The following is a 23,596-nucleotide window of genomic DNA, read 5'->3' as shown; positions in this document are numbered from 1 at the left end:
TATATATATATATATATATATATATATATATATATATATATATATATATCATATATCATATATCATATCATACATCATTTTTAAAACATCTAAAATTACTGTTTTATTATCGAAAAAAGATGTTCAGCCAAATGTTTATACATCTGGGGGAAATAGATCTTTACAAGTGCTGCAATTCAAACTACTTTTTTTGCTTGAAGAGGGCTTTTAACATTACACTGAGTTTAGCAATACACTGGGTCTAAGGTTGGCCAAAATGTTCAGGCACATTCAGAGAATATGGACTAAATGAATTAGCATTTATGTGGCCAATATTGACTAGGACACTATGGTGTGTAGACCAATAAGCCTTCATTGCATTGCCTTTCAATTCAGCAAGGAAAAATGAAGAAAATACATTTGTAATGGTGTCCTTGTTTCAGCTATAATTTTGCAGTGGCCAACGTGGCCAGAAGTCTCGTTTCTAAGGCACAAGAAAAATAATGGAACAATTTACAAAAGTGGAAAATGTAACAGGATTATTAAATTACAGAACCATAATGAATGAAGCAGAATGTCGGCTTCTTCAATGGAGTCCTGGGGAAAAAGACAAACAGCCCAGACTCTGTTGCCTTGTATTACACATAGACAATTTCACATAAGGCTGAAAACAAGGGGAAAAAATGTTAAATGATATTTTAATGAAAGGTTTGCTTGTTCAGGTCTGCCTGTGTGAAATCTTTCTAATTAACTCTATAACATGCACTCTTGCGCGCACAGCTGTGTGTGTGTGTGTGTGTGTGTGTGTGTGTGTGTGTGTGTGTGTGTGTGTGTGTGTGTGTGTGTGTGTGTGTGTGTGCGCGTGCGTGCGTGCGTGCGCGTGTTTGAGTAAGCTTTCCGCTATTCTCTGGAATGCAGCCAGTCTCGGCTCTTTTGAATCCACGCTCAGTTCCAAAACCAGAGCCTTTGATCTTTTTCGCTGTCTCCTTTACCCGGAAGAGAACCCTTGCCTCCTTCTCTCTCAGCTGGGATGAACGCACACGTGGAAATGTTGGCCCCGCTCCACACTCATACCAAATTTAGTCATACAAAGGGCGAGGGGAGGGGAGGGGGGCGAGGAGGAGGGGGGAGCCGGGGATGAAAGAGCCAGCCGCCAGAAGATCAAAGGCAGCCGCGGCTCCGCCCGCTTAACCCCACCTCCGTGCTTTATAAAGATCTGCCTCCCGAACCCGAGTTATTCTCACGCAATCTCTCTGCAGTCTGCAGCCAGAGCCACAGAAACACACAAACACACGGCTTCGTGTTTTTCTTATTCCCCCATTTTCTTCTTTTCCTTTTGTTTCTTTTTCTTTTCTCATGAAACATTTCCGACTCTTCAAGGGGAAACTTTCCCGTTGCTTATTTTCTTGTCCTGTTGCCAAGCAAAAAACAACTTAAATATTGCGAATGTTTTAACGTATCAAGTGATGTCGTTTTGTTTTTATACGATCGAAAAATATTTCGTTTCATATGGATTTGAATATTTTAAACCAGCAGTGTGCTTTACTTAAAAAATGAAAAAAAAATATATGGTTAAGGTAAAATAAAATAAAAATATTCTCACATTTCGTTTCACGATAGGCAATGTACGTAGACGGGAGAACATTGGCTTAATTTCAATACTGCTGTGGGTAATTAGAAGGGCAGCAGCCAACAGACCCCAAATTACCCCCCCCCCCCTTCACAATTGCCTATACCCCAGGCCAGCTTCCATCCAAATATAGGCCCCATACAAAAGTACAAATTGCAACTAAATATTGATGGTTTTTATAGGCCGATAATTAGCTCATATGTTGTCAATGCAAATAAATAGACAACATTTTGACAGTTTTGCCACTTATGTGCGGTGAGCCTTTTTCAATGCGGCCAATGCGTCCTTTCTCTCTCTCTCTCTCTCTCTCTCAATAAAAACTCGTAATAAATAAGCGAATCTATATCAAATTCCACCGAATTAACGTCTGTCTTTTCCTAATATTGTTTTTACATCACCGTGTGAGTTAGATTCATCGCTGTCTTCTTCAACCCCCGCCTCTCTCTTCTCCCCCTGTCTACCCATTTGTTGTGAGATGTATAAATCTCCAGTCTCTCTCTCAGGAGTGTCAATCAGAGTCTGTCTCCCTTTCATCTCTCCCATCCAGAGAGAGAGAGAGAGAGAGAGAGAGAGAGAGAGAGAGAGAGAGAGAGAGAGAGAGCTGAGGGAGGTAGAGAGAGAGAGAGAGAGAGAGAGAGAGAGAGAGAGAGAGAGAGAGAGAGAGAGAGAGAGAGAGAGAGAGCTGAGGGAGGTAGAGAGAGAGAGAGAGAGAGAGAGAGAGAGAGAGAGAGAGGGAGCTGAGGGAGAGGGAGAGAGAGAGAGAGAGAGGGAAGAGCTACATTACCAACACACACACACTCGTTACATTACTTTCTTGGAGCAGAGCTCCAGTTCGGAAGTCGGTCTTCTATCCTCGTCATTTTTTTGTTTTATGACTTTTGATTCGGCTTCTTTCAACCCGAGGATGTATTTTATGTGTCCCAGGCCTATTAACAGATCAATGCGTAGCCTGTTGTTTACCTGGTAGTTGGGCTGTGAGACGCTTCCCATCACAGTTTACCTGCTTTAAACCCAGACATTGTTTTTTCGACTTTTTTTCCCTTCTTCTTTAAACCCCACTTGACTCAAGGACAGTAAATCTAGGAGGACCACTGACTGACACGAGGAGGAAATACGTCTCACCTTTTTCTTCAAATACTTTATCTTTTCACCCACCGGAGCATTCGTTCTCTCAGACAGTCACATGAAAACAGAACTGATGTGATTTTTGACTGAATGTCTGTTTCTCTTTAAAAGTGCCGCTGTTTGAAGCGTGCAATCAAAACTCTCCCTAAACGACAGCACCTCCAGTTTTTTTGGTCCTGTTTTAAAAGGTTCACTTTGACATTTCACAGCCTATTTATTACTTGCCGAGAGACTCCTGTTGCTTTTGGCCAACAACACAAACACCCAGCAGCAGCGTGTCTCTCCTCCACGCCACGCTTCCACTGAGAGGTGTTGCTGCAGCAGCAGCAGCCCGGTGCTCGGGGGACGTTTTCCTGCTTGTTATCGGGGGATTTCTTTTCTGTTTTGACGTGTTGTTCTTCGCACTCCGTCTGAACAGTGTGGAGGGTTGTTTGTTGTTGTTGTTGTTGTCAGTATAAATCAAGATGCCACAGCTATCGGGCGGCGGTGGCGGTGGAGACCCGGAGCTCTGCGCTACGGACGAGATGATCGCCTTTAAAGACGAGGGAGACCCACAGAAAGAGCAGATCTTCGCCGAGCTCAGTCACTCCGAGGAGGAGGGCGACCTGGCCGATATCAAGTCGTCTCTAGTAAACGAGTCGGAGACGAGTCCAAACAGCAACAGTTGTGATGTAAGTAGACTATTTTTTATTTAAAAAAATTGGGGTGGGGGGACTTTTAATGGAGTCCACAGCACACTGATGAGAGGTTGGGGCTGGGGGGTTCAGCACTGCACCTCCAGCAATTAAGATGTATAGCATACTAATCTAATTGACTTTAAATGGCAAAAATACACCATGGTCACCCCATTTCTGTGTGATTTAAAATACTCCCTGTAGGGTATTTGATTGATTGATTGAATACTTTATTAACAGTTTGCAAAAAAAAAATAAGCCATACAAAAGGATGCTGAAAGGATTAAACCCAAGAAAGCACTATGGCTTGTTTCCATTGGGGTCCTGTAATATTTCTGGACATTTATGAAAGTGTGTGTGTGTGTGTGTGTGTGTGTGTGTGTGTATGTGTGTGTGTGTGTGTGTGTGTGTGTGTGTGTGTGTGTGTGTGTGTGTGTGTGTGTGTGTGTGTGTGTGTGTGTGTGTGACAATTTATGTCAGGGAAGTTTGGACTAAAATGGGCCTGTAACATATGAGTATGGCCTTGAGCATAGTGTATCATAGACAGGCCTAATCAGATGTAAATACAGGCTCAGAAATATAGCCACGAGGCCTAAACCTGCTTTTAAAACACGTTGATTCATTTTAGAATAAAAGTCCTAAGAATGTCAGCAAAGCAAATAGTCCAATCGAATTCAAATCATTTTAGCTGGATGCATTTAGGCTACTACCACCACCACTGGCTTATTACTACTTTACAATATTAGGCCTATTATTATTATTATTATCGTTATTACTAGGCCTTATTAGTGATTAATTATGTTATTATGTAATAATATTGGATAATAATAATAATTTAAATAATTCCCATAGTTGTGGTTACCTCAGCCTTGTGAATATGGAGATACCAAATATTATGGGAAATTAGGGAAATTAAGATGTTGATTTATAAGCTAAATTGAATAAAAGGCTCTGAAATAATTGTATGTGTTGCGTTCATACAAAAAGCATCATAAATATTAAGAGTTCTGCATTCTGCTTTTATGAATCATTTCGACTCATACTGATGGTGACCCAGCATGGTTGACTAATGATGCAGCTTCCAAACTCTGTGCCAATGCAAACTGTAAAATTCCACACATCTTCTCAGTCCAATTCCTTTTTTTTCCTTCATCTTCCCTGTGCATGCCTCCAATAAAATCAATACACTCAAAGGCTGGAGCTCAGAAATCAGGAACAAACTTCTTTATCCTTCCAACAGTTGGAGCTGGAGTTAAAAATAAATACAAATTCTGTCAGTATCCGAGGGGTAATGGAATTTCAGTGCATCTTGCCTTGGACGTACACTAACAAATGTCACAGTGGCTCCTGGGACGGAGGCTGGATGTTAATTGGGAATCCAGTGATGTTGCCAGGCCCAGCGTGAAGCCACCCTGAGGGGTGTGAACTCCAAATGCAGGAGGTCGTCTTAAGCAATTCCATCTCAAGGCGAGAAAGAAAATCGAGAAATAGATGTGCTGGGTGATCTTTAAAATGAAGGAAATGTTGTCGCAACGCAGGAAAATCCTCAATGTTGATTTCATTCTGAGGAAGTGAAAATTGTCAAAAATGGAGTTACACGTCCATTAGGACCATTTCTCTTGAATTATTTTAAATTTGATTTATTAATGTTCACGCTTTCCTTCTTTCACAGAGCCTGAATTTATTGCGTATAAAATAGTGTTTTGTTTTAATTTGTGGATGCGGTGGGATTAGAACAGGAACATCGGGAATAAGGATGGACATGAGGTAGTGAAAACAAGTTAATTTGTTGAAACCCCTAAGGGCATACTGTAAAAGCATAAAGAAGTGGTTATGTTCAAAGGTTGATGCAGACTGCTCCATCACCCATCCACAGGCAATGTTGTCAGTGTGTTTGTGTGCATGAATGCATGCTTTTGTTTGTTTCTTCTTTGTGACAAACAGAAAGGATAGCATTGGGTCTAGGCAGCAGGGTCTGACATGTGTTTATGTATATGTCTTCCGTATCAACTAACCTTTAATTTGTTTTGTATCTGTTCCCCTTATAGGGAATTAGACAAGACTCATATCATGAAAAACACAGAGAGCATCCAGATGATGGTAAGTGAAACGCTCTTCATCATCCCTAAAGCATCCCTTATAAAAACAATTTACCAGTAATTTGCCAGTAAAGAGAATAAGAAAAGAAGGGGGAAAATAATGGAGGGTGGTGAGCAATGCTCTCCTTTTTAGTATTTTCTTTTCCTCCCATTATTGATTGTAGGACACCTGAGAGATTGTAGGAAACTTAGAGAGGAAAACCACTAAAGGGAGACGCATACTAACCAGATTTAAACCTTTATTGGTCAAACTAAGGATGTGTTTTTTGGGACAGGAGGTCTTAACCACTATACCATCACAGAATACAGTGAGAAAGACAACAATAACATACAGAAATCACTTGTAACGTTTTTATCTGATTATCTGTTTCTGCTGTTTTGAAATATGATTTTAGTCTAGTCAAGAGACTCAAGACATGCTGCAAACCCTCATAGACACTCCTACCTGTTACCTACCTCATATGCCTGTGGCCTGTGGTGGGGAAAAAAACCTGTAGAGTAAGATAGAGGACTTTTACGTACTTAACAAATATTGTTTATAATTGTAAATATTGCTTATAACATCTTTATAGTTGATGTGGACTTTTTGTGTAATGATACATTTTATTGAGTCTTGGGTGGGGGGGTCTAAAACGACATTTGGTACCAGACGTTGTTATTGTCGTTATCAAATTGACCTGTATGATACCCTCAAACAGGCACATGCAACGTTGCCGCAACTCGGTTGAGTTCATTGGTCTCTTGTCTGACCCATGTATTGTGACCTGGTTGGCTGCAGGTCATGATTAAAGCCTTGACAAGGAGTGTGCCTCCTCTCTGTTCCTCCTTAACAAATCCTGAGAATGGCAACAACCCTCCCCCTGCAAACCAAACACTAGCCCTCTCCTACTAGGTCCACATTGCCATTTGTCTACACAAATTGCACACACACACACACACACACACACGCGCGCGCGCGCGCGCACACAAACTCGCTTGCCTCTTCCTTATTAGCCCAGCATGCGTCGACCAGCCACCAAGCAGTGATGTGAGTGCGTGGTGTTGCATTGGGGCTGTGATGTATTGTAGGGCCTCTTCTATGAAAAAGGGTTCCTCCTCTCTTGGGTCAAAGGCAGCAGAGGAACAGTTGGGGCGTCTCCCTTGTTTTGACACAGTCTGTATGTTGGTCTAATTGGCGCTAATTGGCACAGAGGGGCTCCATTGTTCCGTGTATAATACGACCCTCCTCTCCAAGACCGGAATAAAAGAGCACAAACAAAAGGCTGTGGCAACACAGGAGCATGGGGTCAAAGCGATCGACAGCGATATCATTTGTCGTGACACACACACACACACACACACACACACACACACACACACACACACACACACACACACACACACACACACACACACACACACACACACACACACACACACGCTGGACTTTGTGTTATAGAGTGAATTATAGCAGCCACATTTATTGTGAAAACAACTGAACAATGTGTATATCTCATTCTGAATTGTTGTATGTATTTATTCAAATTTGACTCTTAATTTAATCCACTCCAATTGAGGCGAGTTCTAATTCTGGTGTGAATCAAATACATTCTTTATGTATGTGTATGGGTAGCAAAAGTAACATCCTGACCACACTAGATAAAATGGTAGCGATAATGGTTGATATGGCAATAAATTATGTAGGTAATTGATTCATGCAGCTATTCACAGATGTATCTATTAGCTATTAATGTATTGATTCTAAGTCTTAATGGCAGTTGTACATATAGCTGACATGTCTCTTTTTTTCTGCCGTTTACAGCGAAGCACGACATGTACAGTAAAGGCCATCCATACTCAGGCTACCCAGGTTACATCATGATGACCAACATGAGCAATGACTCCTATATGAACAACGGTTCCCTGTCGCCGCCCATGCCCAGAACGGTCAGTATCAACTCTTAATTTCGCAATGTACAAAACAGTTTTATATTATATAGATAAATACATCAATGCCTTAATTGAATTCACTTACAAGAATATTTATATTTTGTTGTGTATAATGAACCCTGAAGTGTATAAGAAACTATCCATAAAATCATGATGAGAAACGCACAGATTTTTCAAAGCCGAGTCAAATTGAACCAGAACCAAACAGATCATCAAAAAGGGTTGACAAAGTCTCGATTGATCAGATGTGCGGTCATGATCGCTCGAGAGAGAGTGAAATGGACACGGGAATAATGCTAGCAGTGGTTCTGTTTTGGGCGTAAATAATCAGCCAAATGAAATCTAATATTGACTTCTCTGTGATGGAATTAAAGCACTTGAGATTTATTAAAGTGGTCATGTGAGCATTCAGTGTATTAGTCTATATTCTTTTTAAATTCAAATGAATTTATAGCTTTACTGGATTAACGTGTGTATATAGAAACCTTATTGAAGTGTTATGAAAGCTCTGAAGGCAAAAGCCACAAGTATTGAATCTTTATAGAGTTATTTTCCTTTGATTTCTCTGTCAAGCCATTACCTTTGGTTTGTATTGTCAAGGTTTTATTGATGCCGTTTTCACTGTAATGCAATTAAAAATTAAGGTGGATATAGTTTTTTGTTGTTGCAATTCAAGGTATTATTTTAGTGATGGTGGTTTTTGGGGCATTTTGTGATTTGGGTTTTGTCTGATATAAATTATAATGATTATGTTACGAGTCTTTCTGCCACTCAAACCTCTCCTCGTCATTTATAGGATGTAGCATCCTTATACATCCTCGGGCCTTTTTAGTTTCATGTGTGACTGTGTGTGTGTTGCTGTTCTGTTGCAATAATGGTGCAATACTTGGTCACATAGGCTACACGAGCACTGTTGTGCTCCGTCCCCTTGGCGACCATACGTGCCTCTTGGTAACTGAATGCCTACCATACTTTCCAGTAGATTAGCATCAGTCATATATTATTTCTCATCTTGTTAAAACCTTAAGTGATGCATGTCTACATGGGCCCAAGTAAGCCCTACCAATTTGCCCAGCATGGCTGAGTTAAGGCCTTAAAGGCAACATCACTCATATCTGCTGGGGCAGAAAGAGTTTGAAGAACCTGTGCATTGAAGAACCTGTGTGTTGTCGTACTCCATGTCCCAGGAACTGTATTGATTTCAGGAGTTGTTTGCGTGAGGGGGGGGGGGGGGGGGGGTTCCTTACTACTTCCTGTGTCTGTCCCGTTTGCAAATCTTTCCCCAGCGAGACACAAAATGCAGGGCATGCTGCTTTAGTCCTGTTGTGTGTGTATGTGCTGCACTTGTAAGGATACCAGTCATTCTGGCTATCATTCAGTGTAAAGCCTCATCAACTTAGACTATGATAGCGTGGAGACTGTGGATAAACACTTCATGTCACAAAACTCCTAGACTCTGGTGTACGTTTTCCTATATGTGTGGGTTGGGTTTGTCAGGATGAATGCAAAGATTAATTGCTGTGAATACTTTAATAATTACTATTATTACAACGACTTTTCAGAAACAGATGTGGGATTTTGGGGGATGGGGGGGGGGGGGGGGGTCGTGCGCGCAAAGGATTTTGAATCATGTACAACTCGATCGATGATCTGAATAATGTCAAATTATTGCGTTTGCTCTGTCTTTGCTGTTATTGTAGAAGATGGTATTACTGTAGATGGAGACGGGCGGTTTAGACTTGGGCTGATGACCTCATGATTTACCGTTTTGTGTTTACAAATAAATCTAAACAGTTTACGCAACTTTGGATACAATGCCTTGTAATGTTTTTAGTCATTAATGACCTGTTGTCTGGCACGTTCCACTGCATATTCTATCATACAGACACACTTTGAAAGACCTATATGAAGACCGGCTGACTGCGTTGAGGAAATTACCCCTCAACGCAGATGAATTAGGCCAAGCCAAGTCAGGCCTGCTCGCTCTCTGCCAAAACCTTTTAAAGACTTACTTTCATTTCATTCACTCTGGCTGCTTTTTATTTGCCCCAATTTTCCTCACCCCCCTCTCGCCCTGTCTTCAATAAAACGGTAGTCATTTTATATACGTTTCTCTCACTTAACCAATAAAGAGGGAGAGAGAGAGAGAGAGAGGGAGAGAGGGAGAGAGAGACGGGGCAGATGAGGAATCATACAAACACATGCGTGTGTGTACCCCTCCCTCCCCCCTACACACACACACACACACACACACACACGTTCTTGCTCCCCACTCAGGTCTTTTCTTACTACATGCCAACTCTCTCACTCATTGCTCTCCTCCTCTCCTCTCCTCCTCCTCTGTTCTCCTCTCTCTGCTGCCGCTGGCCACCGCAGCCAGCCAGCCAGTCAGCCACAGTATCTGCGGGCCTGGGATCGGTTTTCAACCCGAGATCAAAGGCACATTTTCTCTTTCATTCTCTTCCACCCGCCCCCCATCCCCAACCTCCCACTCCCAACCCCAACCCCAGCAGTTTAGATTGATTTCCATTGACCATGACATTCCTCCACACTGTCCGCCCAGTCATGATGGCGATGGTGCTGTCGGGAGTTGCTGATTGTCAGCAGATTTTTTTTTCTTTTTTAAGGTGGCTCAGAAGTGTTGGTGCGAATATAAGGCCCCTTTGTATATACCCCAACTTTTTACATTTAGGGCACAGACCCAGATGTAAGGGTTCATTTGGGTCCCTTATGGTCCATTCTTACACTCCCGGAGTTAAATTAACACTTGAGAATTTTACTGTGTAGTTAACACGCTTATCCATAGTGTCAGATGTGCTAGAGCCGTAGTGACAACATACCTGTGATCTCGGCACAAAGATCATGTATAAACATTATGCTGTACAAGGTGTGTGTGTGTATGTGTGTGTGTGTGTGTGTGTGAGTGTGTGTGTGTGTGTGTCTTCCTTATTTTATTTTTATTTTACAGAGGGACAGGGGAATCTTTATGCTATCCCAACGAGTCGTCCATTACACACAAAAGGAGAGCTGTAGTTAATTGTGAGCAGTTGAGAGAGTTAACGGTATTCCGTTCCCGACTGCTGCGGTTTCTTCACATAAAGTAACCACATGAAAGGAGCTCTGGCTTCGCTTGCCATTCAGGACTGGCGCCCATTTAGCCAATTGGAAATTGAAGAGATTATGGTACTTGTTCGGTGTGGATTAACCTTGTTGATCTAACTGTCTCTTTTTCATCTGTTTTGGGCAAGTCCTGTGTGTGTGTGTGTGTGTGTGCGTGCGTGCGTGCGTGCGTGCGTGCGTGCGTGCGTGCGTGCGTGCGTGCGTGCGTGCGTGCGTGCGTGCGTGCGTGCGTGCGTGCGTGCGTGCGTGCGTGCGTGCGTGCGTGCGTGCGTGCGTGTGTACCCAGTACCACAGTGGGGGCATGTGAGGATTTGCAGTGGCATATTGGATTATTTAAAGGGACTTGTCCGTGTGTGATGGCTCATATTTCCTCCTGTCGGAGCCTTAGGGGCTGGCTGGGGAATACAGAACTCCTCAGAAAGGAGGCCTGGAGTCACTCTCTGGCCTCAGACTTTGTGAAGATGGCACAAGATGGCCCATAAAGTAAAATCTTCAGCGTTAATTTAATAACACAAATGTAAAAATGGACACATACTGGGCACTGAAATCATCGCGCATTTGGATATTATGTCCTATTGTTTGAGCAGTTTGGTCTGGAGAACATATCACTTTGTGAATAGAGTCTCTACAACGTAGACACTCTATTCTGGTCATCTGTGGGAGTAGAAGGTAAAGGTATGTTATCTGTTGAAGCAGAAGGTAATGGCTAAAACGACTGTGGGTTTGGCTTTCTGTAGCTTTTTTTATTTATTTTTTAAAGGTACTTCATTGTCTCCAAAATCAAGTTGGTCTTGCAAATCTCATGCTATTAAAAAACATCACCTCACCAAACATGCAACAATATACAGGTATGTTTGACCTGAAACCACGTTATCACACATCTGCAACCGTGCATGTACAGTCAGCCAACAGTTTGCATACAGGAGTGTAGAAACATACTTATTTACTCACTCCTTTTTAACTTTAAAGGAACACTATCATGCTGATCATCTATCACTATTGATGTCCATTTCAGTTAATTGATGATAGGCTATATAGAAACAATAACAAATAACAGAAATTTCATTTCTTCTGTTTCTCAGCATTATGTTTGTCTTTCAGTCTGTCTTCTTTCGGTCTGTTTATTGTTTGTGACGGTCCATGGCTGCCATTAGGTCAACCTGATTCATATTTTCCGTGTCAAGATCACTATTGTTCCGTAAACACAGCGAACAAGGACGATGTTGCAGTCTCTTTGAGAGGCACATGGAAGACTGCTGAGTTGTGTGGCTGCTGATGGAACATTAGCCTCACAAAAAATATATAGAGATGAAGAAAATTGTTTTAGTGTCCCTTTCCCCCCCATTCCCCTCTTCTCGTCCCATTTCTCCCTTCGGCCCTTCAGTAGCAGATCCTCATGGCATGAGAGACCCTGGGGGTGGGGGGAGGACATAGTACTCTTCCTTTGATGTAGCAGGAACGTGACGGATCTAGCTAGCCGGCATCTTCGCAGCGTGGAATCACTAACCCGGGCTTACCTAACAGGATTTGCCAGGGACTGCTCCCGTGTCCCCGATACCCCACACCCCCACCTTCCTCAAGAGTGCCATGTGTTGTCCTTAAACTCATGCCCCTCTTAGCCCCTTACAAACCTTCACAGTCAAAGTTACACTGTGCAAGGTGAACACTACATTTCCCAGCAGCCCTCTGTGCCCACCATGGTGTTCCAGGTGCAACATGAGGCCACGCTGACTGAAACACAGGATTGAATGTGGGCATTTTGCTCTCAGAACAGCTGGACTGACTCCATACAACCACATCTTAGTTACAGTATACATGCATGTTGCTTTTTAAAGGAGAATATTACTTATTCCTTTCCATAGTATAGTGTTTTAGGGGCGACATCTGGAAAATTGGAGCAATGACCTTATTTTATCACTCTCCAGCCACAAACCACCATTATTTTCCGTCAGTCAAGCAGCACGCCTATCACAGAATCAAACTGTCATCTGCTGTGCAGGTCTGACAAACAGCAGGTCTGACAAACAGCAAGGCGCGTGACCGCGTGGGCATGTGTGAGTGTGAGGGAGCCGTGAGGGACCTCACACAGAAGGAACAGTTGTGCATCCTTAGGGTCCCTTTGAAGCACCGCCGGGGCCTCAATGCTTTTATAAACAATGCCATTAACACCAAGCTGGCTTCTTAGTCCTTTTATTGTAACGTACAGTGATGCTGGTTGACACATTTACTCCATATGCTCGGCACTAATGATTCCATGTGGTTGCAATCGCCTTATCAATGTCTTTCATCTGTCTAAATGGAGCTTAGCCCAATGATTCACAACCCTGCCTACGCTGAAAAAGACCAGTGTGTTTCTGTGTAAGATAAGAAGCACACGAAGAACGAAAAATAAGGAGACCATAGAGGGGTATGATTTCGGGATAGGGCTGTTTCAGTTAGCTTTTTCGCTATTGTGCGTGCGTGCGTGCGTGCGCGCGCACGTGTGTTGAGTGTTTGATGAACCTCTGTCTCAGTGTTTTCACTATAGCTTAAAGGAAGGAATACTTCACCCCCAGACCTTTCTGATGTTCTTTCATCACTTGTGGCAAAACTCCAAAAGAAAATAGGCTCCTGTCCCTGATTTGAACAATGCTTAAAGGAGCACTTCACCCATTTTCAACCGTATGCTCATATAATTATTCTTTACTAATGCTCATTATGAGATGGAACCATTTCTGTTCACTCACTCTGTGTCTCATTGGTGGGCTATGGACAGTTCCAGAAACCTGCCTACCAATGACATCATCGATGGGGATTCCAAGCTTATAGAAACTACAGCTTTTCACTTCCTGGAAAGTTAGCATGCTGAAATAGAAGTCGGTGTTCTTGCATGAATAGAAATACATTTGATTTGTTAGTTTAAGATCAAAATTTTGTTTACAAGCTTGCCTTGAAAATGTCACTGGTAGGTTTCTGAACCGTCCACAGCCCTCCTCTGAGACACAGACCAAGATGACAGAAATGGTACCATCTTCTAATGAGCATTAGTGAGGACCAATTATATGAAGATAGGTTGAAAATGGGTGAAGTGGTCCTTTTAAATTGGCATATTGCACAAAAGATTTGATTTAATCTGAACTTCATTTAGTTTACACATAGTATAACATACAGTACGTCAAAGAACTATTTACTACTTTATACCAAATGAAGGTGATGGTTGATAATTCTTTATTATAATTTAATAATTACAATTTGTCCTGCCACATGATGTCATTAGGACACTGCATGCAGTATGGAATACAACTCGATGAAATGAAGATGGGGTGGTAATAATTAAATGAGAGATACCACGGAAAACATATTGTTTTACGGATGTTATACATTTACTCCGAATTTTGTTTTACTCGTGAAAATAGATAATTCCATTCAAAGCAGAGCACAGCAACAAAATATCTAACAAGCGACAGATCACACCGTCAGAAGGTTTCTCTAGGAGAATCGGTTACATAGTAGGCTGGAACTAAATACCGTTTGTGTTCATTATGAGTGCAATGACCCTTTTTAATCAGAGGGGCTGTCTTCCATGGAGCCAGCCAGGCTGTCGTGAACAGGCCCGTTACCCCAGACCACAGCACCTGCTGACGGGGCTTCACTCCTCACCACCCTGCCTGCTGCTGATCTCTAGAGGTCGAGCTGAGGGCCGCGCCAAGGTTGTCCCTTGGCATCTAATCTTTTTTTTTTATGGGTGGGGTTTGGGGGGGGACAGGCCATGGCCCTCTCTATCTTTATTATTTGAGTGACATTAGTAGGAATGCTGTGTGACAGTAATATGGGCGATGCACAGAAGAGAAGGCTCTGGTAGGACTCATTCCGAGGCCAGGGTGAGGCATGTGTGAATCCAAAACTGCTACATTATACATTGAACACACGGTTAGCTGCCTGTGCTTTTGTTTCAGTGGTGTGGGTGTGGGCTTCCCATTAAGGAGTGAGGCTGCAGAGGGAGTCTGTGCCCAGGCTGGAGGAGTTGGAACAGCAACAGTGCATGCGTGTGTGTGCGGTTTTATTTTGTCTCCCCTGTCGCGCAGTTGTCGTCAAACTCCCTTGTTGTTGTGGCTACGTGTCCTCAGAGGGGATTGTGTGGGTGAAAACTTCTGACTCTCTCTCTCAGCATGGCCTCCATTGAAGCCTCTCTGTGGGAGCTTGGAGAAAGAGCTAGCCCAACATTTCCAACGCCATGCACCGATAAGACCCTGTTTGAGTCACGGCGTCCAAGGAAAGCACTCTTCATTTTATTCTTTCACCATATTATTGTAAAGATGAAAAATGAAGGCTTTTGATGAGACGTCTAAAGCTGAAAAATTATAGTTGTTTAATCGATCGATCATGCTGCAGTGTGCGCCACAGAAAATAATCTTCTCTTAATTGATCTCATTAACTCTTCAAAAGGCTTAATTGAATCTTGATTCTAGTCCGCTGAAAGCCGATCACAGTACCAGGCTGTTCCCACTCCCGGTCATAAAAGTACTTTTTTTTTTTTTAAAGGAAAAAATAAAATAGAATGGACTCATTGAATGCCTTTCTGACAGCCAGTAGGTCATTCTATACAGAATCCAACAGTGTTCCAGGCAGTAAACCTCAGTAAAAGGGGGAACAATAGGACCACAGGGGTGATACATGGGTGTTAATCCTGCTGGCTGTGTGTCCAAACTTCAGAGAGAGGCAGGCTGAAACAGCGCTGACTTTGTCCTTCTACTGGACGAACATGCTATGATCAATAGCAGCTCTGTTGTATGAAGTTGGTCAGTATTTTTTCTCTTTCTCTCTCACTCTCTCTCTCTCGCTCCTTTCTTTCTCTTGCTCTGTCTCTCGTTCTCTTTCTCTGAAATGTCTTTCTTCGTATTTTTCAGAAGCTCATTATTTCTGTGGGTGTGTGAGAGAGTGCTAAAGAGGCTCACATGCTATGTGTATCTGACAGCGCTGAAATATTAATGGTCCCTAGTGCAGAAGGTTGGTATAGGGCCCGCATAGCTGCAGTACAAAGGGCTGCCTCCTCGCCACCAGGCGTTATTAGCCAAGCGGTTAAATGAATAGATGCAAGTGGCTCTGTGCACTTTTCCCTCCTTGTGCTTTCCTTCTTCTGTGCCTTTCTGCAGCAAACCTCTAACTGTTCACTCCTTTAACAATTTGTAACGCATACATTGACTGGGTATCTCTCTCTTACACACGCACACACACACACACACGCACACGCACACGCACACGCACACGCACACGCACACGCACACACACACACACACACACACACACACACACACACACACAGTCATGTGCACACATACACACAGCAGTCTGCTAAGCTGTCTGTGGGCGGATAGGGAGGAGGGGTTTGCTATCAATTCATTTTGTGTGGTCTCGGCCATAAAAACACCCTGTTCTTTTTGAATGTGAAAAAAAAGCCTGTCTTTAATTTTTGGGAAACCCATAAAAGTTTGTCGCTCCTTTCATATCAGCCGCGGAATTGAAAACAAATGCTGCCCCCCCCCCCCGCTCCCACCCCGCTCTCCTTTGAACTGGCCAATTATGGAGTTGTGAAAATAAAAATCAGCCTGTAGATCTTTTTTTTTTGTTCACTCTCTCGTTCACCCCCCTCTCTTTCCTCCTTCCTCTTTCTCTTTCTTTTCTCCCCCTTGTTATTGAAGGAACCAAGGGGGGTGGGGGATCACTGATGTCAAAGTCAAAACCCAGAGCATTAAGTAAAACTGGCAAAATGCAATACAGCTGCAATCCGACATGACGCTGGAAAATAGGGCTGAGGAGAAGAACGCCTCTCTCTCTCTCTCGCTCCCCCTCTCTCTCTCCCGTATTCCCAGGGCGCGCAACTGCTCCCGGCCTTGGCTTTGATCTCTTCAAAGCCTCCTTTTGCCTCCTACTAGATGGAGAGAGAGCGAGAGAGAGAGAGAGAGAGGGAGAGTCTTGGCCGCTGCTCACTAGAGTGCTGGTGAAGAGAGGGGGCAAGGAGGAAGGGATGGGGTGGAGGGGGGGGTGTATGTGGGGTTGTGGGGGGTTGCATGACGAGAGGAGTCTTTTCCTCTCCTTTCTAGGGCTGAAATCAATCACAGTGCCAAGGCAATTATGTGTAATTCAAACCCCCGGCCAGATTAGTGAGTCCTCATTGCTACCTGAGCGACCGGAGCTCTGTAATCTATGAGACACACACACCAGGGTCTCGGCAGCCAAAGAAGTGGCCAGAGAGAGAGAGAGAGACAGAGAGAGGGACAGAGAGAGAGAGAGAGAGAGACGGGGGGTGGCTGACCAAAAGAGACTAAAGAGAATTGACAGTAACAGAGACACAGGAAGGGAGGAGGGGAGGGAGAGAAGGTGTTGAAAAGCAGGCCTGCCATGCTGCCGTCCAGCCGAGCAGAAAATCGGAGCACAATGGAGTGATTACACTTGCAGATGTAACCATATTTATGACGAGCCAGAATAAGAGAGAGGGAGCGGACAGAAAGAATGGCGAGCAGCATGTTAATCTCCATGGAGCTCGCTCGCTAGCTAGCGCGCTAACGAGCCAGCTCCCATTTGTGTTGAAGCGCGTGTGTTGTGTGTTTTCACCCCCACCCTGTCCCCCCGTCCTCTTCCCCCGACTCACCCACCCCCTCTACCAGTGCCATATCTCTATCCCTCACGCCTTTCTCAATAGGGCCCCCGAAATGCAAGCTCGGCCAAGGCTGCTACCCCAGGCGCTTCATTTGGCTATGGCTGCAGAAACACTCAGTGGCCCCAAGTCACAGAGGGGAGAACAGGGGAAGCTCCCCCAATGCTGCTACTGCTGTTGTTGTTGTTGTTGTTGTTGTTGTTGTTGTTGATGTTGATGTTGATGTTGTTGATGTCTGGTCCTTGCAAATGGTCCCAGTTAGCACACCGCATTGTGATGGTTGCTGGTTTTGTTGACTAATTTGATCTAGTCTGTTTGTTTCCTCCTTGACAGAAAGTCTAGTAAGTGGTGCATTGATCCCATTCTTGGCTCAGATGGATAGGAAGGATATGTTGTATCTCGGTCTGTCTCTGGTGACGTTCTGTTGTGCTCTTCGTTGCACTGGTGTCACAGCAAAGTGGCAAAGTATCCTCAGTAGTTAACTTGGCGAGGGATGATGAAACCCATGAAGAGATCCAGCAAGAATGTGTTTGCTCATCTCATGATGCTCGCTTTGTGCTCCTCTGCACTCTTATTGTCTTTGATCATCGGAGGCTAGTCCAATGGTGATGGAAGGCACTTTATAATTTTTTACTCGCCACCCCTCCTTTCACCCCAAGGGTTACACCCATTAAGGGAATCAGATATACGTACATTCTTGGGGTTGGATTTGTTGATGTCATCGTCTGTCTGATGTGGTAGTTTCACAACCAGAGTTTGCCGGAGAAAGGGGGACGACTCTTTAAATCTAACGGTGACTTTATTGTACGTTAACATAAAGGGCAGGGGTCAAAAATCACAGGAGAAGGTCACAACACACAAGAGTGCTATTGGGAGGGGCTTCAGTGGAGGGGATCCCCGAGTGAAGCTTTTATGTCCTCTGAGGGAGCAACATCACAGAGCTGTCCTTCACTTTGAGCCACCCGTCATCAAACATTGGCTCAGAATATCAAAATCAATCCACCTCCCACCTCCATGCTGAACTCACCCCCTATCTTTCCAGATGAAAGGTACTGAAATGGAAGTAACTGCCCTTCCCCTCCCTGTGCACGTACATGCACATCAGGGCTGTGAATCTTCTGCTATCTCACGATTCGATTTGATTCCCATTCTTGGGGTTACGATTCGATCAAAAAGTTATATCTTAGCACAGGTGTGTGGGAAAATAGGAAAGTCCAAACGTAGAAAGAGAGTGAACTGTCATGAACTTAAAATATATACTTTATTAATGATCAATGTATCGGTCCTTGGACGTTCATCAGGATAACGATGTGTATCCTGATGAAGGTCTCTTTTAAAGTTTCAAACCAGGTAGCAACCTGTGGGGCGAGGGTTGTGCCGATGTAGTATTCACTCTGCTCTGACTGAGTCATCACGGATAACCTTGGAAATTAATGGGGAAAAAGACAATCACCCATTGCCACTAGGTGTCTGACTTTGGTTTATTTGGGTTTTCAGAATGGTGTTGAAATGGCTGATTTGTTTAGTTTGATTAGTTACTCAGTCGGTAGAACTCTCGCCTTTGGACCATCAGGTCATGGGTTTGACCAACTCTTGAGTAGCATGGCTTGAGTGCGGTAAGTATTGGGAGCTATAGTGTTGTGCTCCATCTCAGCAATCCATCTCTGCAGGGGTCTAGTGCATTGAAACAGGGATAGACTCCCACGTTCTCGACTGGTACTGACAATATGCCCGTCTGACATACTTACTTACTTACTTACTGATTAGTTTGTCGTTGCGATTCACTGCGGGTAATATATATTTTATTTTCTAAGCAGGTTTCAGAATACTGTGTACATCATGTATAACGTGTATTTAACATTTGTTCATTCCACATATCTCATGACATGAGACACAAAAAACCTTCTGAAAAGGAGGCATCTTTGTTCTGTCTATCATCAATGCGAGGACAGCGCACAGTATACTGTTGTGATGAATAGGGAATGCATCTATTTTCTGTTCTATTTGAGGTGATGCCCCCCTTGTGCTTTTAAAGAATGAGATCATGTTCAAAGGTGACAGAAGTCTATCAATTTGAAGAGCCCTAGCAAATGGAATTGAATTACTATCCCGGCATGTTCATTAAAATTGATCTTTTTGTTCATCATTTCACATTTGGCTTTTCTCAAGTATAGCATCAGGTGCATCAGTGAGTCTTATGATACTGACCAAGCCGTACGTCTTGGGACTTAAGTCTTTTGTGGTTTAGAATTTGGACTATTACCATTTCTGTGGTGAGGGCTAATCAGACACCACCCTGCCTGTCCCCATGTTTTACACAGGCTTTTTTGTGTTTTTTTTTTTATTAAAGGCCCACAAAAGCCAAGACACAAAAGGGGCGGGGACTTGTTGTGGCCATTTGGAGAGGCTCCTGAAGTGTTCCCTACTTTCTTGTACGGGGACAGAGAATGGCCAGTTGTTGAGAGGGGGATTATGATTTGAATAGCTTTGTGTTTTCATTGAGATCTGAAGGGGGGGGCTGTGTTTGTGTGTATGATGCTAAGAGAGCCTCTGCACACACACACACACACACACACACACACACACACACACACACACACACACACACACACACACACGTGACTTTAATTGCTATTCCAGCCTGAAAGGCAGTTGTTGGGTGTCTTTTGCGGTTTAATCCCTTAAAACGCAGAGTCACACTCAAACACTGCGCCACTAAGCATTGTTTGTATTGTCCACAAATGCGAAAGAGACGAAAAGGTTTATAATGAGATCCAAGATCACAAAGACTTCTTACCGTTGTGTCTCGAATGCGGTGTTTCTGTTGCGGGGTTAATATTTAGTAACAACATGGAATACACCCCTGCGTGCTCTGCTGTTTACTATTTGGTGAATAGTACATTTTGTAAATTAATATAGGGCATCCTGATGGCAGAGATAGTTAGCATGTCTGTCGCATAGGCACAGATTTAATTGAAATGTTATGGGTTTGGGTCTCATCTCATTTCTCTCATTTCTGCAACATCAGATAAATAAGAATATGCGTAATATAAAACAATATAAAAACGATGCTTTGTCATACCAGATTGACTACCAAATTAATAAATTAATTTAATTTATATGGTAACACAATACCACAAGTTACACAACGTGAGAGGGAGGTGTTGTGTGGTCATTTTCAAAAGCAGAGGGTGAAAAGTGCATGGGTCATGAGACTTTAAAGGGTCAGGAGTTCAGACTAAGGTAAGGGCACAGGTGTCATGACACCTGGGGCAAAATGGCCTCTTTCTGTGACCAGTTTTTTGGTTAAAATAATCGGAATAAATTGTTCTTCTCTAAGAGAGAGTTGGTGATTGAATTAATAAGCCTTGAGTGCCATTGTCTGATTGAAGTGGAATATATTAGCAGGCACTGAGCTATCAATGTTACATGCTCGCTAAATTACCGGAATTTCTGTCTCTCTAGCATTTGTGTGCCTGTGTTTGTGCAGTAGAGAAAACTAGGTCAATGTACTCTACTGCTCAGGCAGAGGCAGCTCTCAATTCAAATCACCCTCCCTCTGCATATTTTCCCTTTAACACGTTTGCAATTTGAAAAAACAAACGATACATTAAAAAAAAGTTAAATGATTACCCATAAGCACATCATCACCTCTTCACCTCCTCTTATGATCTGCCTTCAGCAGCTAACCACATTCAGACATTCAACCGCTTTGGCCAGTTTTCCGTGCTAACATTCACCCCTTCTCTTTTTCTCTTTGATATAATGTGTAACATTAACATCGGAGCTAGCTCGACAGCTAGCTTTACTAGAAGAGTGCCGTCTCGAGCTTCTCATCTCCACAGGTACAGAGGCACAAAGATACCCGTCAGCCTCCATTTTATCCCCTCAGTGCTGATCTCCCAAATCCAAACCGACAGCCATTCATGCCCAGAATACCTGGGCACCGTCGAGGAGGGAGGTAGAGACGAAGAGAGTTGTTGGGGGGGGGGGGGGGGGGGGTACTATCTAGGTGTAGCAGGCAAATCCTCTTCTTGTTCGATGGTCTGGGAAGCTTCTTCTCCCCCCCCCCCCCACACACACACACGCCTACGCCTTGTGGTGTGGGTGTGTGTGTCTCCCCTCTGCGTCCCCCTCTCCTTTCTCTCTACTTCTGTTATTGTGTGTCTGGCTGCTTTTTAAGCTTTTCTAGCTTGCGTTCTCTGCGTTTTTCATTTGAGCACGTCTTCCCTCCAGTGTTGTTGTTGCAGTGGATGTGGCTGTTGGCATGAATGTAGCGCCTGCCATGAATGTAGCTACTCAGCACTAGCAAACGCCGGGTTCTAATGATAAACTGTGGCAGTGTTGTTGTTAATGTAGCAGCGGCGAGGCTGGATATAAATAGCACTTGGAGAGGGATCGCATTTTGATTTTACAGGAAGAAAAATAAGAGCGCGTCTCCAAAACGTCCTTGCTTGTGGTCGAGCTTTTAAAAGGCTGCAAGTTTGATTTCAGGGACGGCCAAGAGTAACAAATTTCCCCCTTACATGTCGTTAGAAACCATCCAATAGTCTAAAGGCTCTGTGTAGCAGTTGTTAGAGCATATATTGTCCAGATATGTCCCTGGTCTTTTTGTCGTGGGTTTAAGGTCATGCATACTGGATTCTTCCTTTTTATTACCATAGAGGATAATGGACAAATTAGCTAAGGTTGCGATTGTCTTATTTGGCAGCCTAGGCAAGAGAAAGAGCTAGAGACATCTGCCATGTTCTATTGGCCCAGGTCAGAATGTGGGTCTTTGCATGCTTGTATGTGAGTGCAGAGATCAGCCATATTCTACGGTGGAGTTGTGGATTCAAGCCAAGGTGATGCCATTCTGATTCTCCTTTGTGTGTGTGTGCGCGCACACATTTGTTTGGAGAAGCCGTGTTCTATATGGTAGTCTGTGGGTACATAGTGGGGTGCCCTAGGCTAGCGCGTGTGCGCCATTATGCCTTGTGCATACATTTGTGAGTCTGCTTGCAGGCCTGCTGACAGTGGCACTTCAGAGGAATGTTTGCCCTTTCCTCAGTCCTTTGATGTGACCAGGGCCTGCTGAGATAATGAGCCCTGTGCCCTGCCGCAAGGTGAACATCCTGCCGTGTGCCCTGGGCTCTGCCAGAGAGAACCCAACCCCCCAGCATAGTGCATACACACCCTCTTCCATAGTGCAACTGACCGGCAATGCTCACAAAAAAACACAACTTCCACTGAAATTCTAATTAACCATCACATTGGCCTCAAATAACTGTTACTTTGTCAAGTAGTTGTCTGTAACATTGACATTACACCTTCCTATTTTACTGTCATTTCTAGTTTTTCTTTTTGTTTTGTTATTAATGCATGCTTTTTTCAGAATGGCATGAAGGAGGATTTCATTCTCTTGTGCAAGGACGCCTTTGGAGCTATTCCACTGCACTCTTCTCAACTTGCTTTTGGTTGCGCACTTCGTTCTCCCACTGCAGATAGTACCCCCTCAGTGTATGTAGCTAGTTGTCATAGTGACAGCGAGAGAGCTAATGGAACAATGGCGACTTGTCTGGAAACGATCTCTATTTCACCTATACAGTCTGACAAAAATAGTTTCTGAGGAACATTTTAGGCAAGAAATGCAGTTGCTCAATATCACATTTACAATAGATACAGTATAATATTTGGGAGCTTCCATGCAGTTATAGGGGAGTTGTGAGGCAATGTTCTGATTCTCCTTGACCAATCAGTACTGAATCAGAATCAGAATCAGTTTTATTGTCACATCACAGGTTTACAAGGTAAAGAAGTGGGTGAAATTCGTTTTTGTACATCGTTCCCATCGCAACGTTAATTTCCATAGAAAGAAGAGGGGGGGGGGGAGAAGAAGAGGGGTGGGGGGCAAGTGGGAAGGAGATCAAAACAGGTCTGCAATGTTCTCACGTCACCTTCAGTATCACCTCGGTTTTCTTGGAACCTCGTACCATGTACTATCCACAACTTGTTCCCCATGGAAAACCAAAAAAAGCTTGAGTTGAGCCAGTACCATACAGTGGAGCAGCACCATTTGACAGGACATATGGCTGCAAGGCGAGCAGGGATTGAACATGTGACTCCTATTATGGGGACGACGGCTCCAACCACAAGGCCACCCTGACACATTTTGATGTCCTGCACGTACGCAGTAATATTCTTACACTATTCCCACATTCAGACCTGGAGTCAGAATGTCCAGCAAAAGAATATGCATGTTATTTTTGTGACATTGAGATGTGTGTGCCATATTTCTGAATTTAAAAAATATATATATTTTTTTTTAAATCCAGCTACTCAGTCCCAGTCTTGATGATACTGTGTCACCTACATGAGCACCATCAAGTTCCCATCATACGTGTATATCATACTATGTGTGATCATA

At 43.6% G+C, this 23,596-nt stretch overlaps 1 protein-coding gene across 1 annotated transcript in view; it reads left to right on the top strand.

Annotated features, from left to right (window-relative positions):
• Positions 1-2,388: 2,388 nt before the first annotated feature.
• Positions 2,389-23,596, top strand: part of lef1 (lymphoid enhancer-binding factor 1) — a 62,461-nt gene continuing 41,253 nt past the window's right edge. Inside the window, exons 1-3 of the mRNA XM_080454120.1 lie at positions 2,389-3,405; positions 5,457-5,508; positions 7,309-7,433. Of these exons, the coding sequence (XP_080310246.1) occupies positions 3,199-3,405; positions 5,457-5,508; positions 7,309-7,433 (384 nt within the window). The 5' untranslated portion in view covers positions 2,389-3,198. The remainder of the gene's footprint in view (positions 3,406-5,456; positions 5,509-7,308; positions 7,434-23,596) is intronic.

This window comes from Gymnoscopelus braueri, assembly GCF_963280865.1.
Source record: "Gymnoscopelus braueri genome assembly, chromosome: 2".
NCBI lineage: Eukaryota > Metazoa > Chordata > Actinopteri > Myctophiformes > Myctophidae > Gymnoscopelus > Gymnoscopelus braueri.
The sequence above is the reverse complement of the archived record's forward strand: the minus strand, read 5'-3'. Positions and strand labels throughout refer to the sequence as shown.